Genomic DNA, 26,893 nt, shown 5'->3' on the forward strand with positions numbered 1-26,893 from the left:
TCTTACCCTAATGGCATTTGGCATCTCACCCGGATACTTAGGGTGAGATGCCTAAAATGCCGGACAGTAAAAAAGTCGTCATTGCAAACACAATATTTAATTATTTTTCATATACAGTGGAACCTCGGTATACGACTTTAATCCGTTCCTGATGTTTGGACTTATACCGAATAGGACGTATACCAAACCAACCTTTTCCATAAGAAGTAATGTAAAAATGATTAATCCGTTCTCATGTAAAAAACCCCCTCTTGATATGGTATATTAATGGGGTTATAAAATAATTTAAACACTGTTTGAGCACATTAATAAAAAATAAATTTTATTATAGATTTTTAAAGTTATTACAGTATATTGTATTATATTATTTAAATCATAAAATCAAATCAAATCAAACTCTCCTTAATACTAATAATCTGTTTAAAAATTGATCAAACCCCTTTCGCAACGTTAGCAGATTTAATAATGTCTATTTTTCACGATTGTCGATATCGTTGTTCTCGGAATACGGTATGCAACAGTTAAATCTCGAACACCCATGCCACCTTCATATTTCTCAACAATCTCTTTTTTCAGTTCCATTGTGATTCTAGTCATTTTTTAGTTTTCTGTTGCTTTTCATTTGCCTTTTTGCAATTCATGATTAATAAAAGGTTTTACTTACAAATTAAAATCAGAAGAAATTTAACAAAGTTATAACCGTGGGACCGCGAACGTCTAGTCTGGTCTAGTACACCGATAGTGCTACTTGTTCATAGATCAAACATATAATTGCGTATAATTGAATTGAATTAAGTCGTATACCGAACAAAAGTCGTATACCGAGAAAATTTGTTTCGTGCAAACAGGACGTATTCCAAATTGGACGTATACCGAGGTTCCACTGTACTCCAAAGTTTTATTTGAAAAACATGCTCAAAAATATGATATTTTCGTTAGAGGCCTCCAAAACCCAAATTATCGCTATAATTTCCTTCATAAGCAAAATGTTAGGCATCTTCCCCGAATCACTACACAACTTTATTTATTTCCCCCAAACACATTTATGTAGCTAAAATTAGTTTTAACTAATGTAAAAGTTAAAAGTTAAAACTAGTTTTATCTAAAATCAAAACATGTACAGCAGTAAATTAACTAGACAAAACCCGTTTTGTCTAGTTAAAACTAGAATTTACTGCTAGTCAAAAATGAATTTGAGTTAAAACTAGTTTTAACTAGACAAAACGGGTTTTAACAAAGACGTCCAGTATAAACTAGTTTTAACTAGTTAAAACGCGTTCTAACTAAAAACGGGTTTTGACTGTAACATATAAACCATTAAATGAATATAGTAAGCTTTTCGTAAATGAAAGTTAATGGGCGTGTTGCCTGGTAAAGGGACACCGGCAACTGAGCGAGTGGGAGTATATATCATTTGTCCTTCGAGACTTTTCTATTTACTAATGCTCGCTCAGAGGCTCTTGTTAACGCTAACTGGGCGCCGGACATCTAGACGACAAAATAAGAGATGAATAATAACGAAAATACAAATTTTATTGTTTTCTTTATAAAAATTGTAATTATTTTCTATTGATCTATTACCCGATAAATTTAAATAATATTTTTTTAAAAACGAGGTAAAAGAACGATTTTGTAATTAATAAACATATTTATATGTATTATATACATTATTTATTTATTCTCGAAGGACAATTGACTATTCCCAAAAGTAGCAATATGCATAAAAACAAAGACAATAATTACATAAAATTAAAAATACATTACATTAAATACAATATGAATACATTAACAAAAAAGTACTAAAGTTCTTCGAAAGAATTTGTTTTCGAAGAACCGCTTTTCTTTGATGTGCTTTGTTAACTAACCGCTTCTGACGTACGACGTATGTACCACGTAATTAATTAATGATGCTACAGTACGTTGTTCTAAAACATTTCCTTTTCCTAAGTTGGAAATAACTCATAACTCATAGTTCGTAACTTATAACTCGTACCTTATAAGTCTTAACCATATTTATATTTATATATATTTTACCAATATTTACAAAAATAAATAAATAAATAATATCGCAAAAATCATATGCTTGCTAAGCGTGCAAAAATTTCAAAGTTTCTGTCGGTCGGCCAGTGTAAATCGCCCAGGACCGTCACCTGTATCCCCTGGTAAAGCAGCTTTTATACAGCCAGAGAAGCAAACCAATAGCATAATTTGTTTCATTTGCAAGCCCATTATGGGTTCGGCCAGGCCCACAATGGGGCGGCTGGGTGGTGAGGGACGGGAACCGACGTATCCGGATGCACCACCCCCCGAAAAATTCCTGGGGATTTTTCGACCCGTCCGGATTCGATACCGGGTCCCGCAGGGCGGCAGGCTTGTGAACCTTGACCGCTCGGCCATCCGGCCGCTCACCTGTATCCCCTGGTAAAGCAGCTTTTATACAGCCAGAGAAGCAAACCAATAGCATAATTTGTTTCATTTGAAACAGACTATGCCATTGGTTTGCTTATCCAGTTGTATGAAAGCCGTTTTACCAGGTATCGTTCCTGTTTTAGTTTATTAAAATATACATTTTTAAAATTTTAGAAACATTTTTTCATATGTTTAATTAATTCCAATATACATTCTTTATGCAAAAAGATTTTTAAAAAACTTCCGATAAAAATTATTCATGCATACGTCTAGAATTTACGATACTGTATTATTGATCTCTGACATATTTTCATAAATAATAACTATTGTTTTACTCTACTATTGTTGCTAAGGCGACATTGACAATATTCGTCAGTTGTTTGTTTATATATTCGTAAAATGCATCGCATACCTGTTAACTACGTCAAACCAGATGAGATTATTAAAGATTCTCCAAACGAGGAAAGTATTTATCGAATTATAAAATCGGCGCCTCCTATTGAAAAGAAAGAAAAAAGGTAAATAATATTGTAGCAACATAGAAATTTCTCATTTATGTGCATCTATATACATAATATTCTTTAGAAATAAATTAAATTTATATACTATAGATATGTTTCAAAATACAAAGATATAGTGATAAGAGAGTATTTCAATAAGATCGGTTCAAATCAAACCATGGGATACGAGAAAGTACCTTTGCCATCACCACAGAATTTTTTAAAAAAGCATAGTAAAGAACCAGTATTACCTCCAAGTATGAAAACCTAGAATTTGTTTTATTATTAAGACTGGCTATTTTAATAATTAAATCTGAATCGTTGCAGGAAAACTATTCAAGTATCCAGATGGTCATAGAACACCTGTGATATCAATTGACATTTCACCCATCTCAGATTTACCAGTTAAAAATTTTTTAGTAGAAAATGTACGAAACGCCATTCAAATGACACCACCAAAATTAATTCCTAGACAAGTATATAATCGATTTGGAGATTGCATGGAATTGGAACCATCTGGGTTGTTACCTAAATATTTTAGGAAAAAGGTAAGTGTAAAAAAACTATAAACGATTAATAAATAAAAAATCTTTTTGATTTTTTTTATTTGTAACTTTTTCCACCCAGTGGGCTTCTTATAGCAAGCCCATTATGGGTTCGGCCAGGCCCACGATGGGGCGGTCGGGTGGTGAGGGACGGGGACCGACATATCCAAACGGACCACCCCCCGAAAAGTTCCTGGGGATTTTTCGGGTTAAGCAAGGTTAGCAGCCTGCCGCCCTGGGGTCCCCCAGGGCGGCAGGTTGCTAACCTTGACCGCTCGGCCATCCGGCCGCTAATGTTTTTGCCCTATTGACACTAAAAGGACTTTTTTTAGCAAATCCATTATGGATTCTGCCAGGTCCACAGTGGAGCGGTCAGTTGGTGAAGGACATGGCCCGAAATATCTGGACAAACCACTCCTCGAAAATTTCTGAGGTTATCAGGATCGAAAAATCTGTGCAGATTCGATCCTGATTCCCAGAGCGATAGGTTGCATCCTAACTCGTCGCTCATCTGACCGTCTAAATAGCAGGATAGATGGTCGATGCGGTTAAGTCGCCGTTCTACTGTTATGGGGACCTGGAATCGGTTCCATGCGAGCAGTTCTAGGCGTTTTTATGGGCGGTCTGTCCCGAATATATCAAGATTTTCCTTCACCAGCACACTACTTCCATTGTTGGCCTAGCTAGCCGAACCTACGATAGGTAGTAAAAAGGCTTCCTTACTGTCCACTGACAAAGGAGAGTTTTCTTATGTTAGTCGTACATTTTAATAAAATATATATCATTCGATAAATGAAAAAATCCAGCAACAAATTGCTTAACTTTCCAGAAAACATTTTGTGGCGCCATCTGTTCCGATATTTTATTAAAAAACTTTTTATATTTTTAATTACAGTATTATAAAATGGCAATAAAACTTAATTTTGAGGGTAAGGATGGGTTTCATAAAAAATTGTAAATGCTAACAACGAGTAAAATTGTGAATAAGTCTGACTCTACTCGAGATATCTTCTTTATCTCCCACTCCTTCGACTTGTAACTACCAAAACTTAACATCATTAGTCCTCCTAACACACAAATCTCCCTGCAAAATTTCAGAAAATCTCGACAAAAAGCTCAGGAGTTATTAAGCTTGAAAGAGTGTCAATAAAATCGTGTCTCCCACACACACTAACATCCATACATGCGGAGGGAAATCGAATGTTTTTCATTTCTAGACGTTTCAAGGTTTTCTGAGTTCAAAATTATAAAAACATTGGGGGAGGGTCATTTTTTGACTGATCGCTATACTTTCCCTCTGTTATCCATAATAGCCGGAGAAGTAATATGAAGACCTGTATTTTTATTTTCTAGGCTCTGTTATATATAAGAGAGGGAAAGTATGACGATCAGTCAAAAAAACGATCCCCAAGATTTTTACATTTTTTGACTCGGGACCTTGAAATGTCAAGAAATGCAAAAAGTAAAAAAAAAAAAAAAAAAAAAAAAATCGGGGTTTTGTTTGCTGTATGTATGGATCTCAGTATGTGTGGAAGCACGATTTTGTCACCCTCTTTGAAGCTTAATAATTCCTGTGCATTTTGTCGAAAATTTCTGGAATTTTGCAAGATTTGTGTATTAGGAGGATTATTGCTATTAAATTTTGGTGGTTAAAGGTCGAGGGGTGGGAAATAGAGGGGAATCATGTGTCATATCTGGAGTAGGGTTGGACTTAATGACGATTTTACTCATTAGTATTATATATATATATAATATATATATATATATATATATTATTTTTAATAAAACTTACCTCTACCCTCAAAATTAAGCTTTTTTCCATTTTATAAAAATTAAAAATATAAAAAGTTTTTAAAAATAAAATATGATAACAGATGGCGCCATACTGTTTTAAAATTTAGCCGGAAAAGTTAAGCAACTCGTTGTTGAAGTTTTTCTTTTATCTGTCAAGTCAATTTATTGTATAATTTTCCAAATGTAAGACTGACATGAGAAAACCCTCCCTTGTAGGAAGAAAGCGTTTAAAATATAAAAATGAATAAATTTAAATTATTAAGTTAATTTAATTTAATTTTTAGTAAATTGCCATTTTACTCAGCCAGTAATTAGTCTGAAATTTCTATACATTTAATAAAATTTTTCAGTATATCCGGATTAAATCATTCATGAATATTTTCAAAGATCCGATTCTGGCCCTGTAGAGAACAGGCTAATTAATAATTATTTATCATAAATACTCGTATAGTTTTTAATTCCAACGTTTCAAATATTACAAAATGAGTTAGTTTTATCATTTTTTGTAGGAATATGGATTAATTCCTAAGTACTTGATTAAAAGAAACTATGATTTATTAATATCGGAGATGATGATTAATAAATACATTAATGAAGAATATCATAAAAGCGATCTTCCAAAAATAACCGAAAATGAAAAGGAATGTGTTTTAAGAGTATGCACTTTTTAATTGATAAAATGAAATTGTTTTAAAACATTATTAAATTTAATATAAATTATATTTTATAGGGGTTAAGAAAGAACTGGAATAAACTAAATAGTATTTATTTGTCTTTGCCTCTGGTTCCCGACACATTGAGAAAAATATGGACCAAGGAAGAGTTGGAAAGACGTTTGGGACAATTGGAACGTGATATAGATTTAATCAGTAAATACGAAAATATACGTATTGCTCCATCCGAAGAAAATCTTTAATTTTTAAGTTAATTTTTTATATATCATTAGCAAAATTGTTATGAAAATTATTTTGTACAATTAATTATGAAAAATAAACTCAAATTAACGAATTAGGCTTATTGTTTATTCTTATTAAAAATATAGCGATTATATAAATGACAATTTATTTTACAAAATATTTCAAAGTTGAAAAATGAATGAAAGGTTTAATTTGATGGGATAGGGCAAGTACAACACATGCGCAAACTGCCAAGGGGAAGTGTCTCCTGGAGGGCTTTCTAAGGGAAACTTGGCCCTTTTTAGGTGTTCGACACGTGAAGAAAATCCGGAATACTCTATACGACCCGCGACCTACCGGGAGTGTTCAGTGTTCTGGTCCTTGCATTTGATTTTTCGATAACAAAAGAAATTGATTCTAATTTCACGTATCCACGAGATTCGGATAATCGTAAGTTTAATAAAACAATGTATTATAGGATAACTTCAAATGGAGAACGTTTTCTACGTTCATAGTTATCTTATTCAAGAAGTGGAAATAAGGTATTCTGTATTTGTTGTAAATTATTTTACACAGATAAAGTCAATTCGGCCTTAGCAACAACAGGTCATTTTAACTGGAAACATTTAAGTGAGTATTTAAAACAGCATGAAAATTCTACTGAACATTTAAATAAGTTTATTAAGTAGTCTGAGGCACGGAAAAGATTTCGAACTTGTACAGTAATTGATAAAAATATTCAATCAGCTATTGTTAAAGAACGGGAACACTGGAACAATGTATTAGAAAGACTAATGAATATTGTGTTATATTTAGCAGAACACAATTTGGCTTTTCGTGGTTCATCCGATCAATTTTTCACTAAAAATAATGGAAATTTCTTGGGGTTGGTTGAACTTGTTAGTAAATATGACGTTACTTTGCATGAACATGTTCGTCGAATAATATCAAATAAAACATCAATTACTTATTGCAGTAAAACAATACAAAATGAGATAATCACATTATTGGCATCTGTTCGTGATGATATTTTGGAACGTACCCGTAAAGCGAAATATTTTAGTATTATTTTAGATTGTACTCCTGATATTAGTCATAAGGAACAACTTTCATTTACGTTACGTTTTGTAGATATTGGTGACAGCGACTTAAAAATCAAGGAGCATTTTATTACTCTACCAAGAAATTGAAGAATCAACAGGCCACTCATTACATGAGAATAAAACAATTAATGAATGATTTTCAATTGAACTTAGATGATTGTAGAGGCCAAGGATATGACAACGTGTCTAATATGATGGGAAAAAATAAAGGTGCTCAAGCTCGTATTTGTAAAGAATATCCTCGTGCTTTTTTTTATGCCATGTGGATGCCACTCCGTCAATTTAGTCATTGGGATGCAGCTATATCTTGCACACAATCAACATCTTTTTTGGTATTGTACAACGTTTACACACATTTTTTTCTGCTTCCGTAGGGCGATGGAAAATTTAACCTGACATCTTGCCGACTCAAATCATTAATCAAATAAAATTAAATATAACCATTAAAAACCACAATAATATTATAAACATATATTATTGTGAAAAGTTATAAATTCAAAATAATTTACCGCAAAAAAATATACCTTCATACTTTTACCGAGAGAGGTCGTAATTTGATCTAAAGTAAGGTTATCAATAAGTAGAAGGTGGCTTCATTAGATTTGGTGCTGAAAATGGCGCTGTTGGTCCGTAGACAAGCGTGGATGTTGTATAAGTTTATACCGGCCATGAGGTCTGCATGAAAATCCTTTATCAATATTATGATATTTTTCCGGAAGCAAATACATTCTTTTACAATTTATTCATTGTTTTGATTACTGATATACTAATAATAATTAAAACCGTAAAGAATATGTTTTCTAATCTTGATTTTAAAGTTACGCATAAAGTATGAATAATTTGTTTACAAAGTCGTCACGTACATAATTTAAATTAGTTTTCAGATATTTTTAGCTAGTGATTTAGGGGAGACCGGGGGGGGGGCAACTTCGGCATGTTAAGAATAAGTTAAACTTTGTGCAATAAATACTGCTGTAAACTGAAATAAAAGCATTGTTTATTGTCTACCAGAATGTAACCTTACCATACAACTGGTTAAAATCAGTTTGGAAATAAAAATAATTATAATAATAACAACTTTATAGAGAGATAGCGATTGCCGAAGTTGCCCCCCATACCAGGGGCAACTTTGGCAACAGTAATCGAGCAAGACAGGGAGGTATATAAATTTGTGTTATTAACAATGTATACGTTGGAAATCACTATTAAAACAAAGAAATACTCTTCCAAAGACCTATTTAATATTATAACAACGAAATACAAGATCAAAGGCATATTTAAGTAAAGAAAATGTAAAAACAAAATTAATTACGAAAAAAATGAAACAGATAATAAATGAAAACATTATAATGCAAGTTAAAAGCAATATAAAGTAAAATGAATTAGTGAACTCAAATAAACAGTAGAAATGAAATATGCTTAACAGCAAATTGTTTAAGATAGGCAACGCTGCCGAAGATGCCCCAATAGTGACGATTTAGAAACATTTAGTGGAACCCTGAGAATAGGGTACTAAGCCATGATCTGGTCACGTAAATAAGTTAATGTTTTATCCTTCTAACAGGAAAAGCAACTTTCGTTATTATGGAATTATAACAAAACATGCCAATTCCATATAAATGGAAGCAAAATATTACATGAAATTGAATGAAAATGACAATTTACTTGTTAATTCAACTGTGCTTGTTGGAGAAAAATACAAACACCCCACTCAACAAGCCACCAATAAAACTCAACTGCCTAACCTCTAAAGAGAGTCTCTTTTTATTTTGTTTCTAAAAAAATGCGATTGACAAACTTGCCCCATATGCCGAAGTTGCCCCGGTCTCCCCTATATAAATAGAAATTCAAATTATAAGAGAATAATGTACTATACAGTACATATGAGTAAGTATTAATATAATTCTTAACAAGCAAGTGCACAGAAATAAAACTTTGTATTGAGATATGGAATTGATTATGGTAATCTGAGTGTGTTCTTGTTTATCTGTGCGAACGTTAGGAAGAGAGAAATGCATAAGTTTCCACCTTGAATGTTTTATTTTAATATGTTTAACTTATACCCAGAAAACTGATTGCTGTTACCAAGTACAGTAAATGTGGTGTATGCCATTTTACAAGTTTAATTGTGTAAATGAAATGAGTACTGTTTGTAAATAATAAATTTAGATGTTGCAAGTGTAATATCTGACATTTGTGTATTGTGAAAGATTTGAATAGTTAAAATTTCCCATCCTATAATAAGGTCCTTTTGTGTTATTTCCCCACATTGTCTTTTGTAAATTTTTTCAATCCTGAAACTGGTGCTTGAACTCAAAGTTGAATCAATTTGAGCCTTGGCTAAAAAATGAAATAAAAAGGAGTGAGGGAACTCTTAGGAAAATGGTAGCCTCTTATGTAAGTTTATATGGTGGTGGTGACATGCATGTGTAATTTGTTTGATCAAATAATTTGGGGCATAAAGGCATTTTGACTCTCCTATGCCATTAAAATATATATGATTTTCTTATGAAAGATGTAATAATACTCAATTAATTTTGCTTCCTTTTGTGTCAGTATCAACTTTAATTTTAAATTATTATTATTGGTAATAAATAATAATGCAATTAATAATTATTTTTGAAATGAAATCTTTATAACATTTTTAATTTGTACTATTTTAGAAATTTTGCCATTTACTTTGTGATGACTTATCACATACATTTTAAAGCTTGTTTATAGTATTTAAATCATTATATTTGGTCATGAATGTCATTCTTCCCAAAGAAAAATATATAGTCTCATAAATCTGGAACCATAGGAGTTATGTTGATCTTCATTTATTCTTTTACAGGTAAAGCATGCTACTGAGTTAGGGTGAACAAGTTCATGTTATTTTGATGGTAGGACCTGCATCAGTGTGAAGTTGACAAAGTTTAATAGGCTACATTCAGATCTCTCACTAATCACATACTGCAGTCTAAATCTGTTTGTTAAACTCCTTTGCAACTTCTCAATGTCTGCAAGTCACCACCATCAAAATAATGAATCTGTTCCTTCCTACTCAGTGCCATTCTTCATCTGTAAAAGAAAAAACAATGAACATAATTCCTGTGATTTTGGACTTATGGACAGTGGCATAGCTAGGAGAGGATGGGGGGAGGGCAGTCATTTCAATACTGGTAATTTCAATCTTTAAAAATGCTTAACAATTAATCAAAATTACACCTTGTTACATGACATGGGAGATAGCAAAGGTAGTAAAGTCATCAAACAGCACTGTATTTGAACATTTTGAAGGAGCTTTATTATGTGATTTACTATGATGTTTGAGTACTGCATGATTTGACTAAAAAATAACTTATTGGATCATATATCTGTATGTGATTTGCTTCAGAAATGCAATGAAAATGACCCATATTTGAAACAACTGGTTACAAGTGATGGAAAGTGATTTATCTACAACAAACCACTGAGTGTGTGTTGAATGTAAATGATTGAGGATGCAAACAAACAACTGCTGTTAACTATTACAAAGGCTGGTCTTCATTGAAGGTCATATTCTACATATGGGATTAGAAAGGAATCACGAGCTGCTTTCACAAAATTGAATGATCACTGGGATCATGTGCCATCAAAACAATGCTAGACTACAAGCCTCTTAAAACTCATAGAAAATTATTGGAATGAAGTTGGAATATTTTGCCTCATCCATCATATTCACCTGACTTTGCATTGCCAGATTACTAGTTACTCTGGGTTTTGCAGAACTCCCTTCATGATAAGAGCTTTGATAGCTTGGAGGTCTGCAAAAATTAAATGGAATAGTTTAGTTCTTTGAGGATGGAATTATGAAGCTGCATAAAAGGTGCTCAAGTGTATTGAAAACAATGGTATATACATCACTGAATAAGAGTCTAAATTTTAAAATGTTTTTTATTTTTCTAAAATCTTTGAATTTTCTGAACAGCACAATAATATTATTATTATTATTACATTAGTAATCCCCCCATGTTTGGGAATAATTGGGATTGAGTAATCCTTTATAAACATCAAATTCTCAAACTTTGAGTTCCATTTTTAATGTTAGATTTGTAATTCATTTCAAAACTATGTATTATTGCTGTTTTAAAAAATTTTCAGAAAAATGTATGGTTTTATTAAATAAATATACTGTGCAATGGCTTATACTACTGCAAAAGTCATTTTATTTAAGCCAAAAGAAGAAAAAAAATAGTAATATATGACAAACACTGTATGAATGAGTCAGTGCAGTGAATTTTTTTTTAGCATTGCACCTGCTCAAACATCCAGTTTGTGCAGGCACCAATTCCAGTTTACAGTAGTATATATTTTTCCCATTTCCCAAAAGGTAGAAATCTTTCATGAACGTTGAAATTTTGGTGCATAAATTTCTGATCACGAACGATTGAATTCCCAAACACTGACATCCATGAACATCAAAGATGTACTGTGTTGTTATTACTAATAATAAAAATAATATTTTCTAGTAGATAACTACAATTTTTGTATTTATGCATTGTATAAGGTTTTAATGCCCAAAATTTTAATTAGTGATGATGGTAGGATTTATTTCAGGGGGTGTATCAGTGCACAATGAAACAATTACTTGAAAGAATTAATTACTGCTATGTTAGTTATAAAAAAAATTAAGAAAACTTTACAATTCTTATTATATCCTATTGTTTTTTTTTCCTACATTTTTTGTTTAATATAAGGAGTGTAAATGTACACTGTACTGTACATCCTTGAACTTCCTTGCAGTGTGCTTGTATATGTTTTAAATGATTTGTGATGAATGTAGATTCTAATGAACAATGCTATTGTCATAACATTTTGGGATGGATGTAGTTTCTAAGGGATTCTAAGTAAAACATATGCAACCTTATGAGGTGAAGTAGTTGTGACTAGATATTCATTATAATTTACTGAAAACCCAACATTCTTAATATGAATTTAAAAGTATTGTAACATTATAATATACATGCACAGTAGAATCTTGTTTTAATGGATCAAGGAACAATGGATCTCTCAGAATAACAGATTCCCCCCAGGTCCTGCCAAATCAATGCAATTTTATCTCCTTTTAGCAGCTCTGTAACTTGGAATAACAAATTTTTTCTAGCCCCATTTATAATAAACTTCACATTTCTTCAATGTTTAGTTAATATTTGGGTGTTTCTGGGAATTTGTAAAGTTTGATGATGCACTTCTTAGATCTGGAATATGTACAGTACAATTGAAGAATTGTAAATCAGCAGGCTGATATGGTTGAGGTGGATTCTGATGCTGATCTAAGTGCAGTGCCAAAATTGAGCCTTTCCAAGTTGTGAAGACCTTCCTGACAAATTTCAGCATAAAAAAAAGCTGTACAGTACATGACATTGCTAATATCAAGCAGTTGTATTTAATAGGCAGAAAAGTGGCATCAAAACAAACCAAGATAAATGAATTTTTTTAAACAAAATGTGAACTGTGAACCCTGCCAAATTGTGAAGTCACATGAAGTGCTAATGAGCATATGTAATTTTCCTCTTTTTGTACTTACAATGTATACAGTTTTTTGTTCAGCTTTGTTGTACACACTTATAATGTATGATCTTGTAATGTGTTTCTATAGAATAAAGAAGAGAGATCTGAAGAGACTGAATAATTTCAAGTACAAGTATTTCTTATATGTAGGGGGTTAAAAAATGGAAATTTTTCAAATAATGAGTGTGGAGAAAATTTCTAAGAATCCATTGTTCACAATGTAATGGATTCTTGGAACAACAGATGATTTTTGATGTCCCAAATAAGCCATTAAAATGAGATTCCACTATATATAAATTTATCGTAAAATTTTGTAATTAAATGAAAATGTCTTATAAACACATATTGATGATTTTTCTCATCTCAATAAAACTACAAATGATTAAAATGTATTTCTTAAATTATTTATATTATCAGTATTAATATATTAAACTAATTTGATGAAATATCATGTTTCCTGCTGAGAACATTAGTAATATAAATCTGAAAATGCTGTTTTGAGATAATTGCCTTAAAGTTTTTGCTGAAACTCCAATCTTCCAGTCCTACTCAACTATTTTAGTTACCCAAATGACATTTCTTCTTTTGTCACTATTATAACATCTACTTTGTCCCTGCTATAACAACTACTTGAAGATGTTATAGCAGGTTAGTTTTCTTATTTTTCAAGTTAGTATGTAATTTTTTAAATTTTAGTTTGTTATTAAAGCAGTAAAATTTGAAAAAAGATTGTGGTGAGACATTCAACTACATTTTACTGTAAATGATTTTGAGTCTCATGGTGCAAATAACTCAAAATTGATAATTTCAGGGTTATATCACTTATATTCTCAAACATGTAATACATATGAGGTTAATGAATTGTATATGTGCAATTCATTAAACTTAATCAATACATTTAAAAGTGTTTATCTTTACAGACACAATTTTTTTGTTTAGAATTTATCTATGAACACAGACAAACAGATTTAAGTGTTTTAGACTATAGAATTGTAAGCTTTATTAAAGTTGTCCTTTAAATCTGATTCTAGAACATATATTGGTTATATAATACAGTATAATTAAAAGGTCTTAATACAATAAAATATTTAATATTTTCAGTCAAATACGTTGCTCAGGAGAATGGGGAAGTGGTGCTGGAAAGGTAAGAAATGTATAAATTTAACTTTTTGTAAATATATATATATGTGCGTATATACAGTAGAGTGTCCATTATTTGAAAGCCAATCAACCGAAACGTCTGTTAACCTAAAGCGTTCCACTCGGACTGTGTCGTGTTGAATCGAATGTTTTTGATACTAGATTAACTTCTAAAGGATAATTTTTTTTTGTTTATATATTTTTCAATATATTTATTTTGTTTGTACAAAATAAAGAAATAATTTTTAACGATACAATAGCCACGATGATTATTATAAACATTTTTGTTAGGCTTAACAGCGATGAAAATTCAACATGACGCTTCATGTTGAATTTTCGTCTTGAATTTTAATGTTGACACGCAACAGAGAAAAATTTCAACATGGAATATATTAATATACTATTATTGGGATATACTAATATACTATATTAGTAATGTATTTTTTCGTACGTAATTGGTTATCTGAAAAATTGATTTTCCGAACAACCCCAGTCCCCAATTGATTTGGATAATCGATGCTCTACTGTATTAGAATTATCCATTATGGGTGTGTGTTTATACATATACAGGATAATTCTAAATAATGATCCCAATTTCAGTGACTGATTATTTCAGTTTAATCAGACACAAGTAAACACAATTTACACACACAAAAAGGAAAACTGAACAAGTTTTTTTCTTACCTACTAGAAATGTTCAATGTGTGATCCACATGTAACATGCCACACATCAAGCCTCTAATCAAGTTCCTAACCTAATTCTTGGTGTAACACCTACAGTAGACCTGAGTCTGCTAGGAGATCTTGGAGGGTAAAGATATACAAAACAATAAATAAGGACCTTACAAACTCTTTGATATTCAATAATAAACATTAAATGATAGACAATTACAGATAATTTTCAATACAACAGAATCATGGGAGGACACAACACGTAACTCTTACAAACTAATGATATGTACACTATACATGGGTTTTCGAAATATAATGAAAATCATTGGACATTGGACATTGGAAATAAAGTCTTACATCAGTTCCTTATTGCTTCCTTATCCTTTGTCAATGATCACTTCGTAATATAATGAATTCTTGACTTCGATGCATTCGGATTCTACCGATCCCTTCGAAGCTCGCACGTATAGTCCTTTTCCTTGTTATTCGGAAACTCCTAAATTGGATTAACCGTTGACTGTCTCGGAGACGGAATCAGACGAAAAAGTACTATCCACAAAAGTTTCTTGCTTTTATAACACCTGCCATTAGGCATGACGTACAAGACACGTGGTCTAGGCCACTGACCAATCAACGTCCACGACGGGTAACATCCATCCAAAAAACCGATACCAACACACAAAACGGAATTTCACAACAAAACAAATAAAAAAAAAATCCGACACGACATGTGTAATGCTAAAAGCACAAAATTAATAATAATAATAATAATAATAATAATAATAATAACTCTCCCGTGGTCACCACCTGGTCGTGGTGGGAGAGCCCAGTAATTTTACTGATCCATAGGGCAATGCAGGCTGGAGCACAAGCTCCTGGTAGGGACACCCATGCCAGTAAGGTCTATGGGGAGAAATGAAGCTAAGAGTGACCACACCCACATTCAGTGGAGATATTTATTATGGTGATAACTAGATCAAAGTGTGATACCGGCTCGGACGTCGCCCGGGTTAACAAGGTCCGCGTTCGTGGGTTAGGCAGAGGCTCACGTTCGAAAAATAGGCCACAGTCTCCCCTGGTTACCGGTGGCGAAAGCAGCACCGGCCCAAGCATGGCTACTGCAATGCTCTCAACAGATGTGAGAAACCAACCCAGCCTTGGTGTTTCTGTGGCAATGCATCCACAGACCACAAAGGCTGGAAAACCACGCCAACGGATGAAATGGACAGTAGAAATGAACGAGTTTATCATCCGTACTTATTACACGATCACAAAACTGGAAACAAACATGACAGCATACAGACAACAACTACACCATAAATTCACACAACAATATCCTCACCTCACTGTTACTGAACAAAGGGTTGTTGATCAAAAAAGAACAATTATACACAACAACCTTATCTCACAAACAACACTTGAACTTATCAAACAACAGGTTGCTGATCAAATACATCAACAGACAGAAACATCTAACATTAATGAAGATCATGTAACCTGTCAGGATAATCCAGCAACAAGCATTGATAATAACACACATACAACAATTACCACTAATGATACTACAGACACTTCCTCATCCATCACTGATAACATAGACTTGGATTTAGTTAATACGCTCTCACTTATATTTCAGGAAACACTCACTAAATATACAGGTACAGATCCCACACAACGACCACGAATACCAAAAATCAACACGTCAAAGGAAGTAGGAAAAACACTAAATTATGTAAACACTCACTTACTACCACACTACATTCATTCAATTTCTACACTCGCAGACATTCATACATTAGTTTATGCTGGGGCAGTCACAGTAGTGACACACCATGGACTGAAAGTACAATCACAGACAAATACACAGAAAACACAATTCTATCACAAGCCTGCCTGGCAGAGAAGAATAGAAACACAAATAAATGACATTAGACAGCAATTAGGCAGGCTAACACAATACACTAAAAACAACATAACACCCAAATTAAGGAAACAGCTCAAAAACATTTTCAAGAAAATAAAAACACACACAAAACATGAACATCACAACACACGCATTACAGAATACATTGATACACTAAAACAAAAACTTGCTGCCAAAGCACGTAGACTCAAACGATACAAAACATGTACACTACGAAAACAACAAAATAAATTATTTACAAACAATGAAAAACTCTTTTACAGACAAATTAATAACAAAGCAAACACTGATACACAGCACAGTGGCACACCAACAGAAGAACAACTCACAACATATTGGTCTTCTCTTTGGTCCAGTGTTGTCACGCACAATGCTGATGCAGGCTGGATCGAGGAGGAAAACAGAAACTTGCACAACATACCAACTATGCCCTGTGCTGAAATAAACATACAGGATTTTCAATACACTGTTAACAGAACACACAACTGGAAGACACCTGGTGTAGACAACATTCACAATTTCTGGTACAAAAAGTTTACATCACTGCACCAGGAACTAGCTAAACACCTAACACACATCATCATCAATCCACAAGACATGCCAAATTTTCTTACTCAGGGCATCACCTACATGAAACCTAAAAACAACAATACCACAGACCCCACACAATACAGACCAATTACATGTCTTCCAACACTCTACAAATTATTGACATCCTGTATTGCAAACAAAATATACAAACATGTTGAAGAACACGACATTCTAACAGAACAACAAAAGGTTGTCGCAGAAACCACAGGGGATGCAAAGAACAGTTACTCATAGATTCAGTCATTCTACGGCAAGCACACAGACAACACAGAAACATACACATGGCATATATAGACTACAGAAAAGCATTCGACAGTGTTCCACACAGTTGGCTGCTACATATCCTACACATGTACAAAATACATCCATCACTCATTGCATTCTTCCAAAACACTATGCAGCACTGGAGAACAACACTACATCTCAGGGTTCATAACACTTCCATACAAACAAACCAAATTTTTATTAGGCGAGGAATTTTTCAAGGAGATTCCTTGAGTCCTCTCTGGTTCTGCTTAGCCCTGAACCCATTATCCAACATGTTAAACAACACGCAATATGGTTACAATATCAGACACAAAAAAACAACACAGTTTACACTGTCACATCTCATGTACATGGATGACATAAAACTTTATGCATCCACACAAAAACAACTTCATCAACTCCTACAAATCACACATTCATACACCAAGGACATACAAATGGAATTTGGCCTAGATAAATGCAAAACAGTTCACATAGAAAAAGGAATCCTGAAGAAAGAAGATTTTGCACTTGGAAATGGAGACATTATTGAATCCATGGAAGAGGGCGAGTTCTACAAGTATTTAGGATTCCAACAGGCCAAACTAACAGAACATACACAAATAAAGCAAAGATTAATTAAAGAATACCAAAGTAGGTTAAATGCTATTCTCAGAACACAATTAAATGCAAAACACACAGTTAAAGCAATAAACACATATGTCATCCCAGTACTCACATATTCTTTTGGAGTTATACATTGGACTCACACAGATCTTGAGCAACTCCAAAGGAAAACAAGAACTACACTTACTAAGCATAAACAACATCATCCTAAATCTGCCATAGAAAGATTAACCCTTCCACGTAAAGATGGCGGACGTGGCCTGATTGACATAGTTAACCTTCACTACAAACAAATACAGTCACTGCGAGAGTTTTTCTACAAAAAACAAGAAACATCACAATTACATAAAGCAGTAACTCTAGCAGACTCAAATAACACACCATTAAACTTACACTCACATCATATGGACACAACACAACATATAAAAAGCATAGACACCATTAAGCAATCGTGGGCTCGAAAGGCACTCCATGGCAGGCATCCTTACGATCTGGCCCAGGATTTTGTTGACAAAACTGCGTCAAACAGCTGGTTAGCTCGGGGATGCCTCTTTGGGGAGACGGAAGGATTCATGATTGCCATACAGGATCAGGTCATAAATACTAAAAACTACAGAAAACACATACTCAAAGATGCAACACTCACAAATGACACATGCAGAAAATGTCACATCATGCCAGAAACTATACAACACATCACCTCTGGTTGCAAGCTCTTGGCACAGACAGATTATTTACACAGACATAACCAAGTAGCAAATGTAATACACCAAGAGCTTGCAAAGAAACACAAATTAGTAGACATCCACGAACCATACTACAAATACATTCCACAGACAGTATTGGAAAACAACACGCACAAAATGTACTACGACAGAGCCATAATCACAGATAAAACAATTTACCACAACAGACCAGACATCACACTCATTGACAAACACAATAAAATCACATACATTATAGACATATCTATTCCAAACACTCACAATATACAAAATGCATGCACTGAAAAAATTAGCAAGTACACAGAACTCGCCCAGGAAATAAGGCATCTGTGGAGGATGGATAGGGTGCTTATTGTACCTGTCGTTCTCTCTTCTACAGGTGTCATACCACACACACTACACAAAAGCCTGGGCACATTAGAATTGAATAGAAACACATATATCACTCTACAGAAGGCCACTATATTGAATACATGTCATATTGTGAGAAAATTCCTGAATACAGACACACACACTGATACACTTCTTTAATTTCTGTTTTGGTTACTATGCCTTGACTTTGGTCCGGCATAGTACTTAGCCACCGGTGTTAACCGAGTATATCTAACTTAACAAAAAATAATAATAATAAATGTATAGTGCCTGGGCACTACATTGGATTTGTGCATACATAGATCACCTGAAGAACTACTCTTCTCTGTTTTCCATAAATTTAATAAGGTGCCTCATATCATCCAATCTTCACGATATGTCAATGCTGCTATCACTGCCCTCATTAGAAGAGCTTTCTTATTGCCATCAATGCAAGCACTTTTAAATATTGAGTTAAACAGTGTCAGATTGGCAGTATGCACAGCTGGTTTTTCACATGCTAATTTCATGCATATGCATAACATGGTTAAGAAATCTGTGTTTCTAAGCACAACACTAAGAAACAAGAGGGAGATGTCAGTACTTCAATCACTATTACTGTACGTCAGACCCCTTTCCATACACATTTGCTGTAAATTCAGGCAACATAACTTTGCCTGCTCCTGTCTCCCCTACTGAATTTGCACAGACTCATCTGCAATGATAGGGATAAATTCTCCACCTTTGAAAAATTGGGAATCTGTTGTGTCATTGCAGAATCCCATAATGGGGATGGATATGAAGGACATTGGGGCCACAACACAAATGCTTGCTAGTCGCCTAGCCAAGCATTAGGATGTTACAGTAAAAGGAAAGTTACCATGAAACTTGCAAAAAAGGTGCTCGAAGAGAACTACAACCCATTATGGGCTCAAACAATGCTACTCAGATGCTGTGGCAACTGGAAACTTGTTTATATGGGAATCTCTCCTTACAACAACCTTAGAGCAATGCATCACTCCCACACTTGACCTGCCCAGCATGTCAATTGCCCTATATAAACAATTAAATAGTGATATATGTCTGCTATCATACCTTTAACGTGGGTCTGTATCCACGCATGTGCTGTGTGATGTCATAACATCTAGCGTAATCGAACTTTGTAACATGCTCATAACAGTGTTTTAGTTTTTTAATTTTTAAATGTGTGTTCCACTTATATTAGAACATTGTATTCTATTTTTAATTTTCTGTTCGCCTGATGATGATGAACATAAGTCCGTTGAAAGTGCTAACGGAAAAAAAGCTGTTAATGCTGCACTCAGTGTATCTTTACTTCCTCTTGTCAAGGATTTCACATATACTACAAATGTGTGTGACATGAAAGCACTGCACACATGAATTCCATTAACAATATGACTTTTAACATGCTGGCTCAATCATTGACTAAAATCAAGTACAGACTGGATATTGTATGTGCTTTATCAGAAACATATGTGGAAATATACTGATTTAATGTAGTAAGTAACTTTTTCAGAAGCACTTTCTATTACTATTGTCTACAGTGCAGTACACACAATTCTTTTCCCAAAATTAATCCACAAAATTACGGAGGTTTGAGAACACACTGTATAATAATTTATTATCTTTATCAATGCAATTAAAAACTATTTTTAAAATTTGTTTTAGGGTGGTGGTTCTGGTGGTTCTGTGAGGTATGTGATGGTTAACATTAAATTCAATTAGAATTTTTATTGTATTTATATTTAATTATGACATTATGATTAATTATATAATGTTAATTAATTTATAGAGATGCTGGAGGTAGTTTTGGTAAAATGGAAGCAGCAAGAGAAGAAGAATATTTTAGAAAAAAGGTAAATTTAGAAAATAATGAAATTTTAAGGTAACAGAGCTGGAACTGAGTTCAAAAACCAAAATTTTTACCTTTCAGTACCTTTCCAGATGAAATAGTCTTGTTGACAAATGTTTATTTGCTTTCTTTATAAGCCTTTTTGGATCTGTTAGTAATTCTCCAGTAGAATGGCCTGAGAAAAGCTTATAAGGAAAGTCAGAAATATTTGTTAACAAGAATATTTCTACTAGTAAAGTACTGAAAGGTATAATTATTTAAGTTTAGAAAATAATGGAAAATGTTTAATTAAGATCAGTACAGCTGACCCTTGATAATCTGACAGGTATGGGACCAAAGGGGTGTCGGATTACCAAAAGTGATTACATATTTGGCATTGTTTTGCTAGCAGTAGCCTACAATATTCCTACATTTTATGAGTAAAATGCTGCCTAGGTTAATATGGAAATGAAACACCCATTTCGGTTAACTAAAACATGTTTATTAAAAGAAATATGGAAGCCAATAAATGTACGTAATGTACATACAGTATGTATAGGCATAAATAATACAGTAATACAGAACTGCTCACGGAAAACACAAGAAATGTGTGTCATCGTGTAAGAATTGGGTGGGGAGATTCATGTCGCAACATCCTTCTGTGCAAGCAGACATGTAACGGGATGGGGACTACGGTGACCTTGACGGGAGGTGTGTTGGACTACTGAGCATGTCAGATTACAAAAGCGACAGATTATCAAGGGTCAGCTGTATGTTACTGGCAAAACCTGATTTTATGCCAAACTAGTTTGGCGTAAGCGTGTCAGGCCAAACTAGTTTAGAATTATTATTCAAGTATATTAATGGTTCAAATAAAATTAAAAGGCAATCAATTAGATGAACAATATTTATTCAAACATAGTCTACTTAATTATAAAAAACAGGGTTAATGTTACCCTACGTATCGAAGATGGCAGCTCGTCTCCGAGTCCAGCAGTCAGAAGACAGGGAACAGTGGGGATGAGCGTTCTAACCTAACCTAACCCATTCTTCTCAATGTCAGATGTGGTAGCTGTAAATAAATCTGGTAGACTTAGCTGTGAGGAAGTCTACCGGATATTTATTTATTTGGGTTAAAGAGACATACATTCACACTAACCTGTTATAATAAATTACCATAATTATTAAGTAGACTATGTTTGAATAAATATTGTTCATCTAATTGATTGCCTTTTAATTTTATTTTAACCATTAATATACTTGAATAATAATTCTAAACTAGTTTGGTGTAAAATCAGGTTTTGCCAGTAACATATATACACCTAGCAGTAATTTTAACAATATAGTAGAACACTCGTTATCTGAGATAACATGGACTGATGGTAACTTAGATAACTGAAAACTTGGATAGTATAGAGGCCACAACCATTTTGAATTAAAAATTACCAACAGAAAAGATTTATATGGTATATATCTTTTTTAGCTTTTTTTATACCACAGTGAATTTAATCATATATACGAGGCGTATCTGGAAAGTAAGTACTGTTTCATTCTACTGCCACTGCAGTGGTAGTATTGCAGTTCAGTGCCTGCACATATGTCTCTCTGGTTGATTGTCAGTCCAGTGATGCCATTACAGCTGGATTGTGTTGTTTTTCCACATGTTAGTGAGCATTCAAAATGTTTAAGACAATTGCCAATCCCTCCGACTGTGAAGTGCATTCTGTAATATGGTTTTTGAATGCAAAGAATGTTAAGCCAGTTGAAATTCATCGTCAACTTGTAGAGATTTATGGTGAAAATGTAATGAGTGATGGAATGGTGAGAAAGTGGGTTCGACAATTCAATGATGGACGCACCAATGTTCATTACGAAGCACGGAGTGGCCAGCCTTCTGTTCTCTGATGATTTGGTTGCAAAAGTGAATGAGAAAATTCGTGAAAACAGATGGTTCACAATAAGATTGCTTTGTTCTTGAACTCGAAGCGTGATTTTGGAGGGAGGTGCTTTGCAAGTGATGACGACGCACAACCAATGTTCAGCAGTGGCTGTCTTCACTGGCATGCCGCTAGTGAAGACAGCCACTGCTGAACATCAGTTCACATTTCTTTGAAGAGGGTATAGATAAGTTGGTTTTCTGATATGACGAATGTCTGAAGAATGGTAGTAACTATGTAGAAAAATAGTTTCCGACATGCTCTTTCATGTAAAAACAAATTTTGTTTTGAAAAAAGATTTCTTATGCGAGTTTTTCCAAAACGGTACTTACTTTCCGGACACACCTCATAAATACAATTTTTATATCATTTATTATACAGCTAATGTACAATAGTTTTAAGAATAAAATTTGTTTTATTATAGTTAAGTTTTAATATGAATGAGTTGTCTCACATTGAAGTTAAATGATAAAAAATAACAGAAATAAATCATTTTATAATATATGTTATGGTTTAAAACTTTTCTTTTACAAATTATGGTATAAGAAAAGTAGCTTTTCAGTTATAGGTATGCCTTGGATAATCTGAGTTCTACTATAATTGTTTCCTATTAATATTTTCACTGACTACTTCATTAAAGTAGTATTTTGTCATATATTTATCGTAGATATAATATTAAATTGTTCTTGAAGTTGGATGAATTATATATTATTTAGTAATAAATCTTCAAGGTACATGTTTTTTTAAACTGTTTCTATGTTGTTCAATAATCAGATTTTTAAAAAGGTACTTTTTGAGAAAATGGGAAAATGGATGATGATTAGAAGTAAATATAGTTTAAAACATTTATTAAAGTGTAAAAAAGCTAATAGTTAATAATCAATTAACAAAAAATGTTACAAAAGTTTCATTACCTGCAGACTTTGAATTTGAAAGTGATAAGGAATAATCAAAATTTAAAATGCAGTTTGAATTTAACACCACCAAACTAAATTCAGAAAACATGGAAATTGATATTTAAAAATGTAAAAATATACAATATTGAAGATTTATACAAGAAAAATCTTTTGAAGTTTTCTAAATTTTTTTTTTGTTTTTTACAATGGATATTTTTAATTTACCATTCTTTGAATAACATTTTTATTGTAATTTTGAATTTTAAAAAACATTTGAGACCTAAGGAAGAGGATATGCTATTATTTGTTGAGAGCTTAACTTGGCTCATAAATTGAGTTTGAGTATGAAAATACTATTTCAAAATTGACATTTTTAAGTACTATTATTCAAAGTCACGTTTTGATTACTTGCTTTTATGATTTATCTGATCATTTTGCTATTCTCAATTTTGTGAGACTTCAAAATCTAGCAATTTGTTTGGAAAAATTGGATTAGTAGAAAAGATCAAAATAAGCTGTTATAAAATTATGCTAGTTATGAAATAGAATTTTATTTTATTATTTTGTATTAGTTCATTGACATAACATTATATTTATCAACAAAACATTTACAACAGATCACTAAATTTTTTCACGATAACCATCGCTTTTTTATTCTATATTGTTTCATGCTTTCAAAAAAACTTGATTTGATTCATGACAAATATGTATTATATCAAAAAACAATATCAATTTAGTACTTGTTCACATTTAAAAACTTGGTCTTTATGTAAAATATCCAAAATGTGAATTCAAGATTTAAGGGAAGAGTACTTAAATTTAAGTGTAAGATTTCAAAGAAAAATTATCTACAATGCTTAAAATTACTTTAATTTGTACAGACAAATATAATTAAAATTTATCTTTTGAAAATTTCTTTTCTCAATTAGAAATCTTGAATGTTATAAATGTAATTTTTGATATAATAAAAGCAGAAATATGACAGAGAAGAATACATATAAATTTAGCACCACTTTCCCTTATTTCTCAGATTTCAAGTGAAAGTTTGTATAATTTATTCTTTCGTTGTGAATTCTTCAGAAAGGTGCTTGATTCATGTAAAAATTATGCTTATTTATATGAAAAATAAATTTCTTGAATATTTAACTGGTTTCTTTCCTATTCTAGCAAAAAGAGCAGCTTCAAAAGTTAAAAGAGCATTTGGATGACGAAATACATCATCACGAAAATCTCATCGATCACCTTGAAGATGAAATTAAACGTCATAAAGAACGGATTTCATCTCTAAAGAAACAACAAGATGACTCTTCAAAGCATTAGAGTATTACATTGTTTTCTACTTAGGTTAAAAGATTTAATTGTAGAAATATGACAATTTTTGTTGTGAATTTCCATTTTTTCTATTGTTTGAAACAATAGAATTTATGTAAAAAAAATAAATATAATTTCATATTTGAAGAAAAAGGATGAACATAGAATGTTGAGTAGCTAAATATGGATGTAGTTATTTCAAATGTAATTTTTTACTGATAGTTTGAATACAAAATACATAACAGGAAAGTATTTATTGTAATAAAACTGATTACCAAAATAATTCCAGCTGCTGAAAAGTAATTTTTACTTTTCTGTAACATTTTCTCACGTAATAATTAAACTACAAATACACAAATTTATAAAGAAACACTAATTTTCAATAATATTTTTAAAAGCGTTATCAACATCGGCTATGAATTTGGGAAAAGTCGGATCAAACAGACATGTATATATGAGACACCGAAGATCATCCGATTCTAGGCTCGTTAATGGATTCTTATATACAGATGGGAATTCGATATTTCCTTCTATTGCCTGTAAATTGAATATCAGATGAGAGAGATACTAAACAGATTAGGGAACATTAAATATACCTTACTTCAACAATGGAATCTAGAGAAACTGTTCCAGATAAGTTTGACTTCTAATATAGACAAGGGAAAAATTAAGGTATTAAACATTGTGTAAATTTCAAATGCATAAATTACGCTTACCTCTGCAGGAAGAAGACATTTTACTTTATTAGGCAATGTAGATTTTATGGGGAAAAATTGACAGAATATTTTCACAAATTCTTCACATTGTTCTTTTCCATTTTTCTCATTAAATCCATCAAATTGAACCCGAAATCTTTTTACAGAATTCTAAAAATTAAAACACGGTTAAATATATAATTATATTCGGTTACAGTGTACCTAGGTAACTAAAATGGCAGCGCTTAGGTTAGGTTAGGTTAACTACATTTTTAGTAGACGTTTCCTTTTTTTCTTCTTTTGTTCAAGAACTACCGTGAATCAATAACTAGTGATGTTAAACACTGGGCGGCTACCCTCGGGATGAGTCTGTCGGGAGCACGAACAGTCAGAAGCGGCCATTTTAGTTACCTAGGTATACATTAACCTTATGTTCCTTAATGCTTAATTTGAAACAAGAGTTGCCTCAAGTTTAGTAGCAATTAAGATGCTGTCTCCTTTAGTTACGGCACGAATGGTGGACCGACTATTTGCTAACGGTAAACTCTCCTGCAAATATATGAATTCAATGTATTATTATTATTACAAAAGACATGACTTTTCCTCCCACTCTTACCTCTATTACATTATTTTTCATAATTATTAAGTATTCTGTTGAAAGGTATAATAAAACCAAATCGCCATTTTCACTAATAATATGCTATAGAAAAAAGATACAAGAATTATTTGTTTCGTCCAGAAAGTGTACACTTTGTCAATTTGGCGCCATTTTTAAAACTAGCGTAAAATGGAATGACGACGTTCGATTCGTCCACACACCAATTTGATGTAAGTGGACGAATCGAACGCAGCATACGTTAGACAAATTAAAAGGAATGAATACAACCATCCAATTTGTTTCATTTTTCATAGGTTCGTCTTTATTGTTTATAAATCGAGCGTAACGCTTTATCGGCCATCGAAATTTTACTTGAAGAGACATATTTTTTTTTTTTTTCTCGTAGTTAAAATAGTAATTGGAAATCTCAATTAGGTGGCGCTATTTTCTCTTCGAAGTTGGATGCCGATTTTTTTTTTTTTTTTTTTTTTTTTTTTTAAAGGATTACAATGAAAATTTTTAAAAGCTAATATTTTAATAGGAGGCAAT

General features: G+C 32.5%; 3 protein-coding genes across 3 annotated transcripts; 2 read left to right on the forward strand and 1 right to left on the reverse strand.

The window, feature by feature from the left end:
* Window positions 1-2,702: 2,702 nt before the first annotated feature.
* LOC136974561 (enkurin) lies at window positions 2,703-6,247 on the forward strand. The gene is made up of 5 exons (XM_067269476.1): window positions 2,703-2,927; window positions 3,021-3,166; window positions 3,237-3,457; window positions 5,758-5,904; window positions 5,979-6,247. The coding sequence occupies exons 1-5, from the start codon at window positions 2,809-2,811 to the stop codon at window positions 6,162-6,164; spliced, it is 819 nt and encodes a 272-aa protein (XP_067125577.1). The 5' UTR covers window positions 2,703-2,808; the 3' UTR covers window positions 6,165-6,247.
* Window positions 6,248-7,801: 1,554 nt separating this feature from the next.
* Window positions 7,802-25,233, forward strand: LOC136974544 (ATPase inhibitor mai-2, mitochondrial-like). Its single transcript, XM_067269450.1, has 5 exons — window positions 7,802-7,920; window positions 13,881-13,923; window positions 20,745-20,770; window positions 20,869-20,932; window positions 24,908-25,233. Exons 1-5 carry the CDS (start codon window positions 7,862-7,864, stop codon window positions 25,058-25,060), a joined length of 345 nt encoding a protein of 114 aa, XP_067125551.1. The 5' UTR covers window positions 7,802-7,861; the 3' UTR covers window positions 25,061-25,233.
* Window positions 25,129-26,791, reverse strand: LOC136974542 (meiotic recombination protein REC114-like). Its single transcript, XM_067269447.1, has 6 exons — window positions 26,633-26,791; window positions 26,363-26,446; window positions 26,212-26,295; window positions 25,768-25,917; window positions 25,653-25,697; window positions 25,129-25,588 (listed from the first exon to the last, which is right to left on the reverse strand). Exons 1-6 carry the CDS (start codon window positions 26,726-26,728, stop codon window positions 25,424-25,426), a joined length of 624 nt encoding a protein of 207 aa, XP_067125548.1. The 5' UTR covers window positions 26,729-26,791; the 3' UTR covers window positions 25,129-25,423.
* Window positions 26,792-26,893: the final 102 nt, after the last annotated feature.

The sequence above is a fragment of the Centruroides vittatus genome, unplaced genomic scaffold (assembly GCF_030686945.1).
Source record: "Centruroides vittatus isolate TY-2023 unplaced genomic scaffold, ASM3068694v2 contig_350, whole genome shotgun sequence".
NCBI classification, from domain to species: domain Eukaryota; kingdom Metazoa; phylum Arthropoda; class Arachnida; order Scorpiones; family Buthidae; genus Centruroides; species Centruroides vittatus.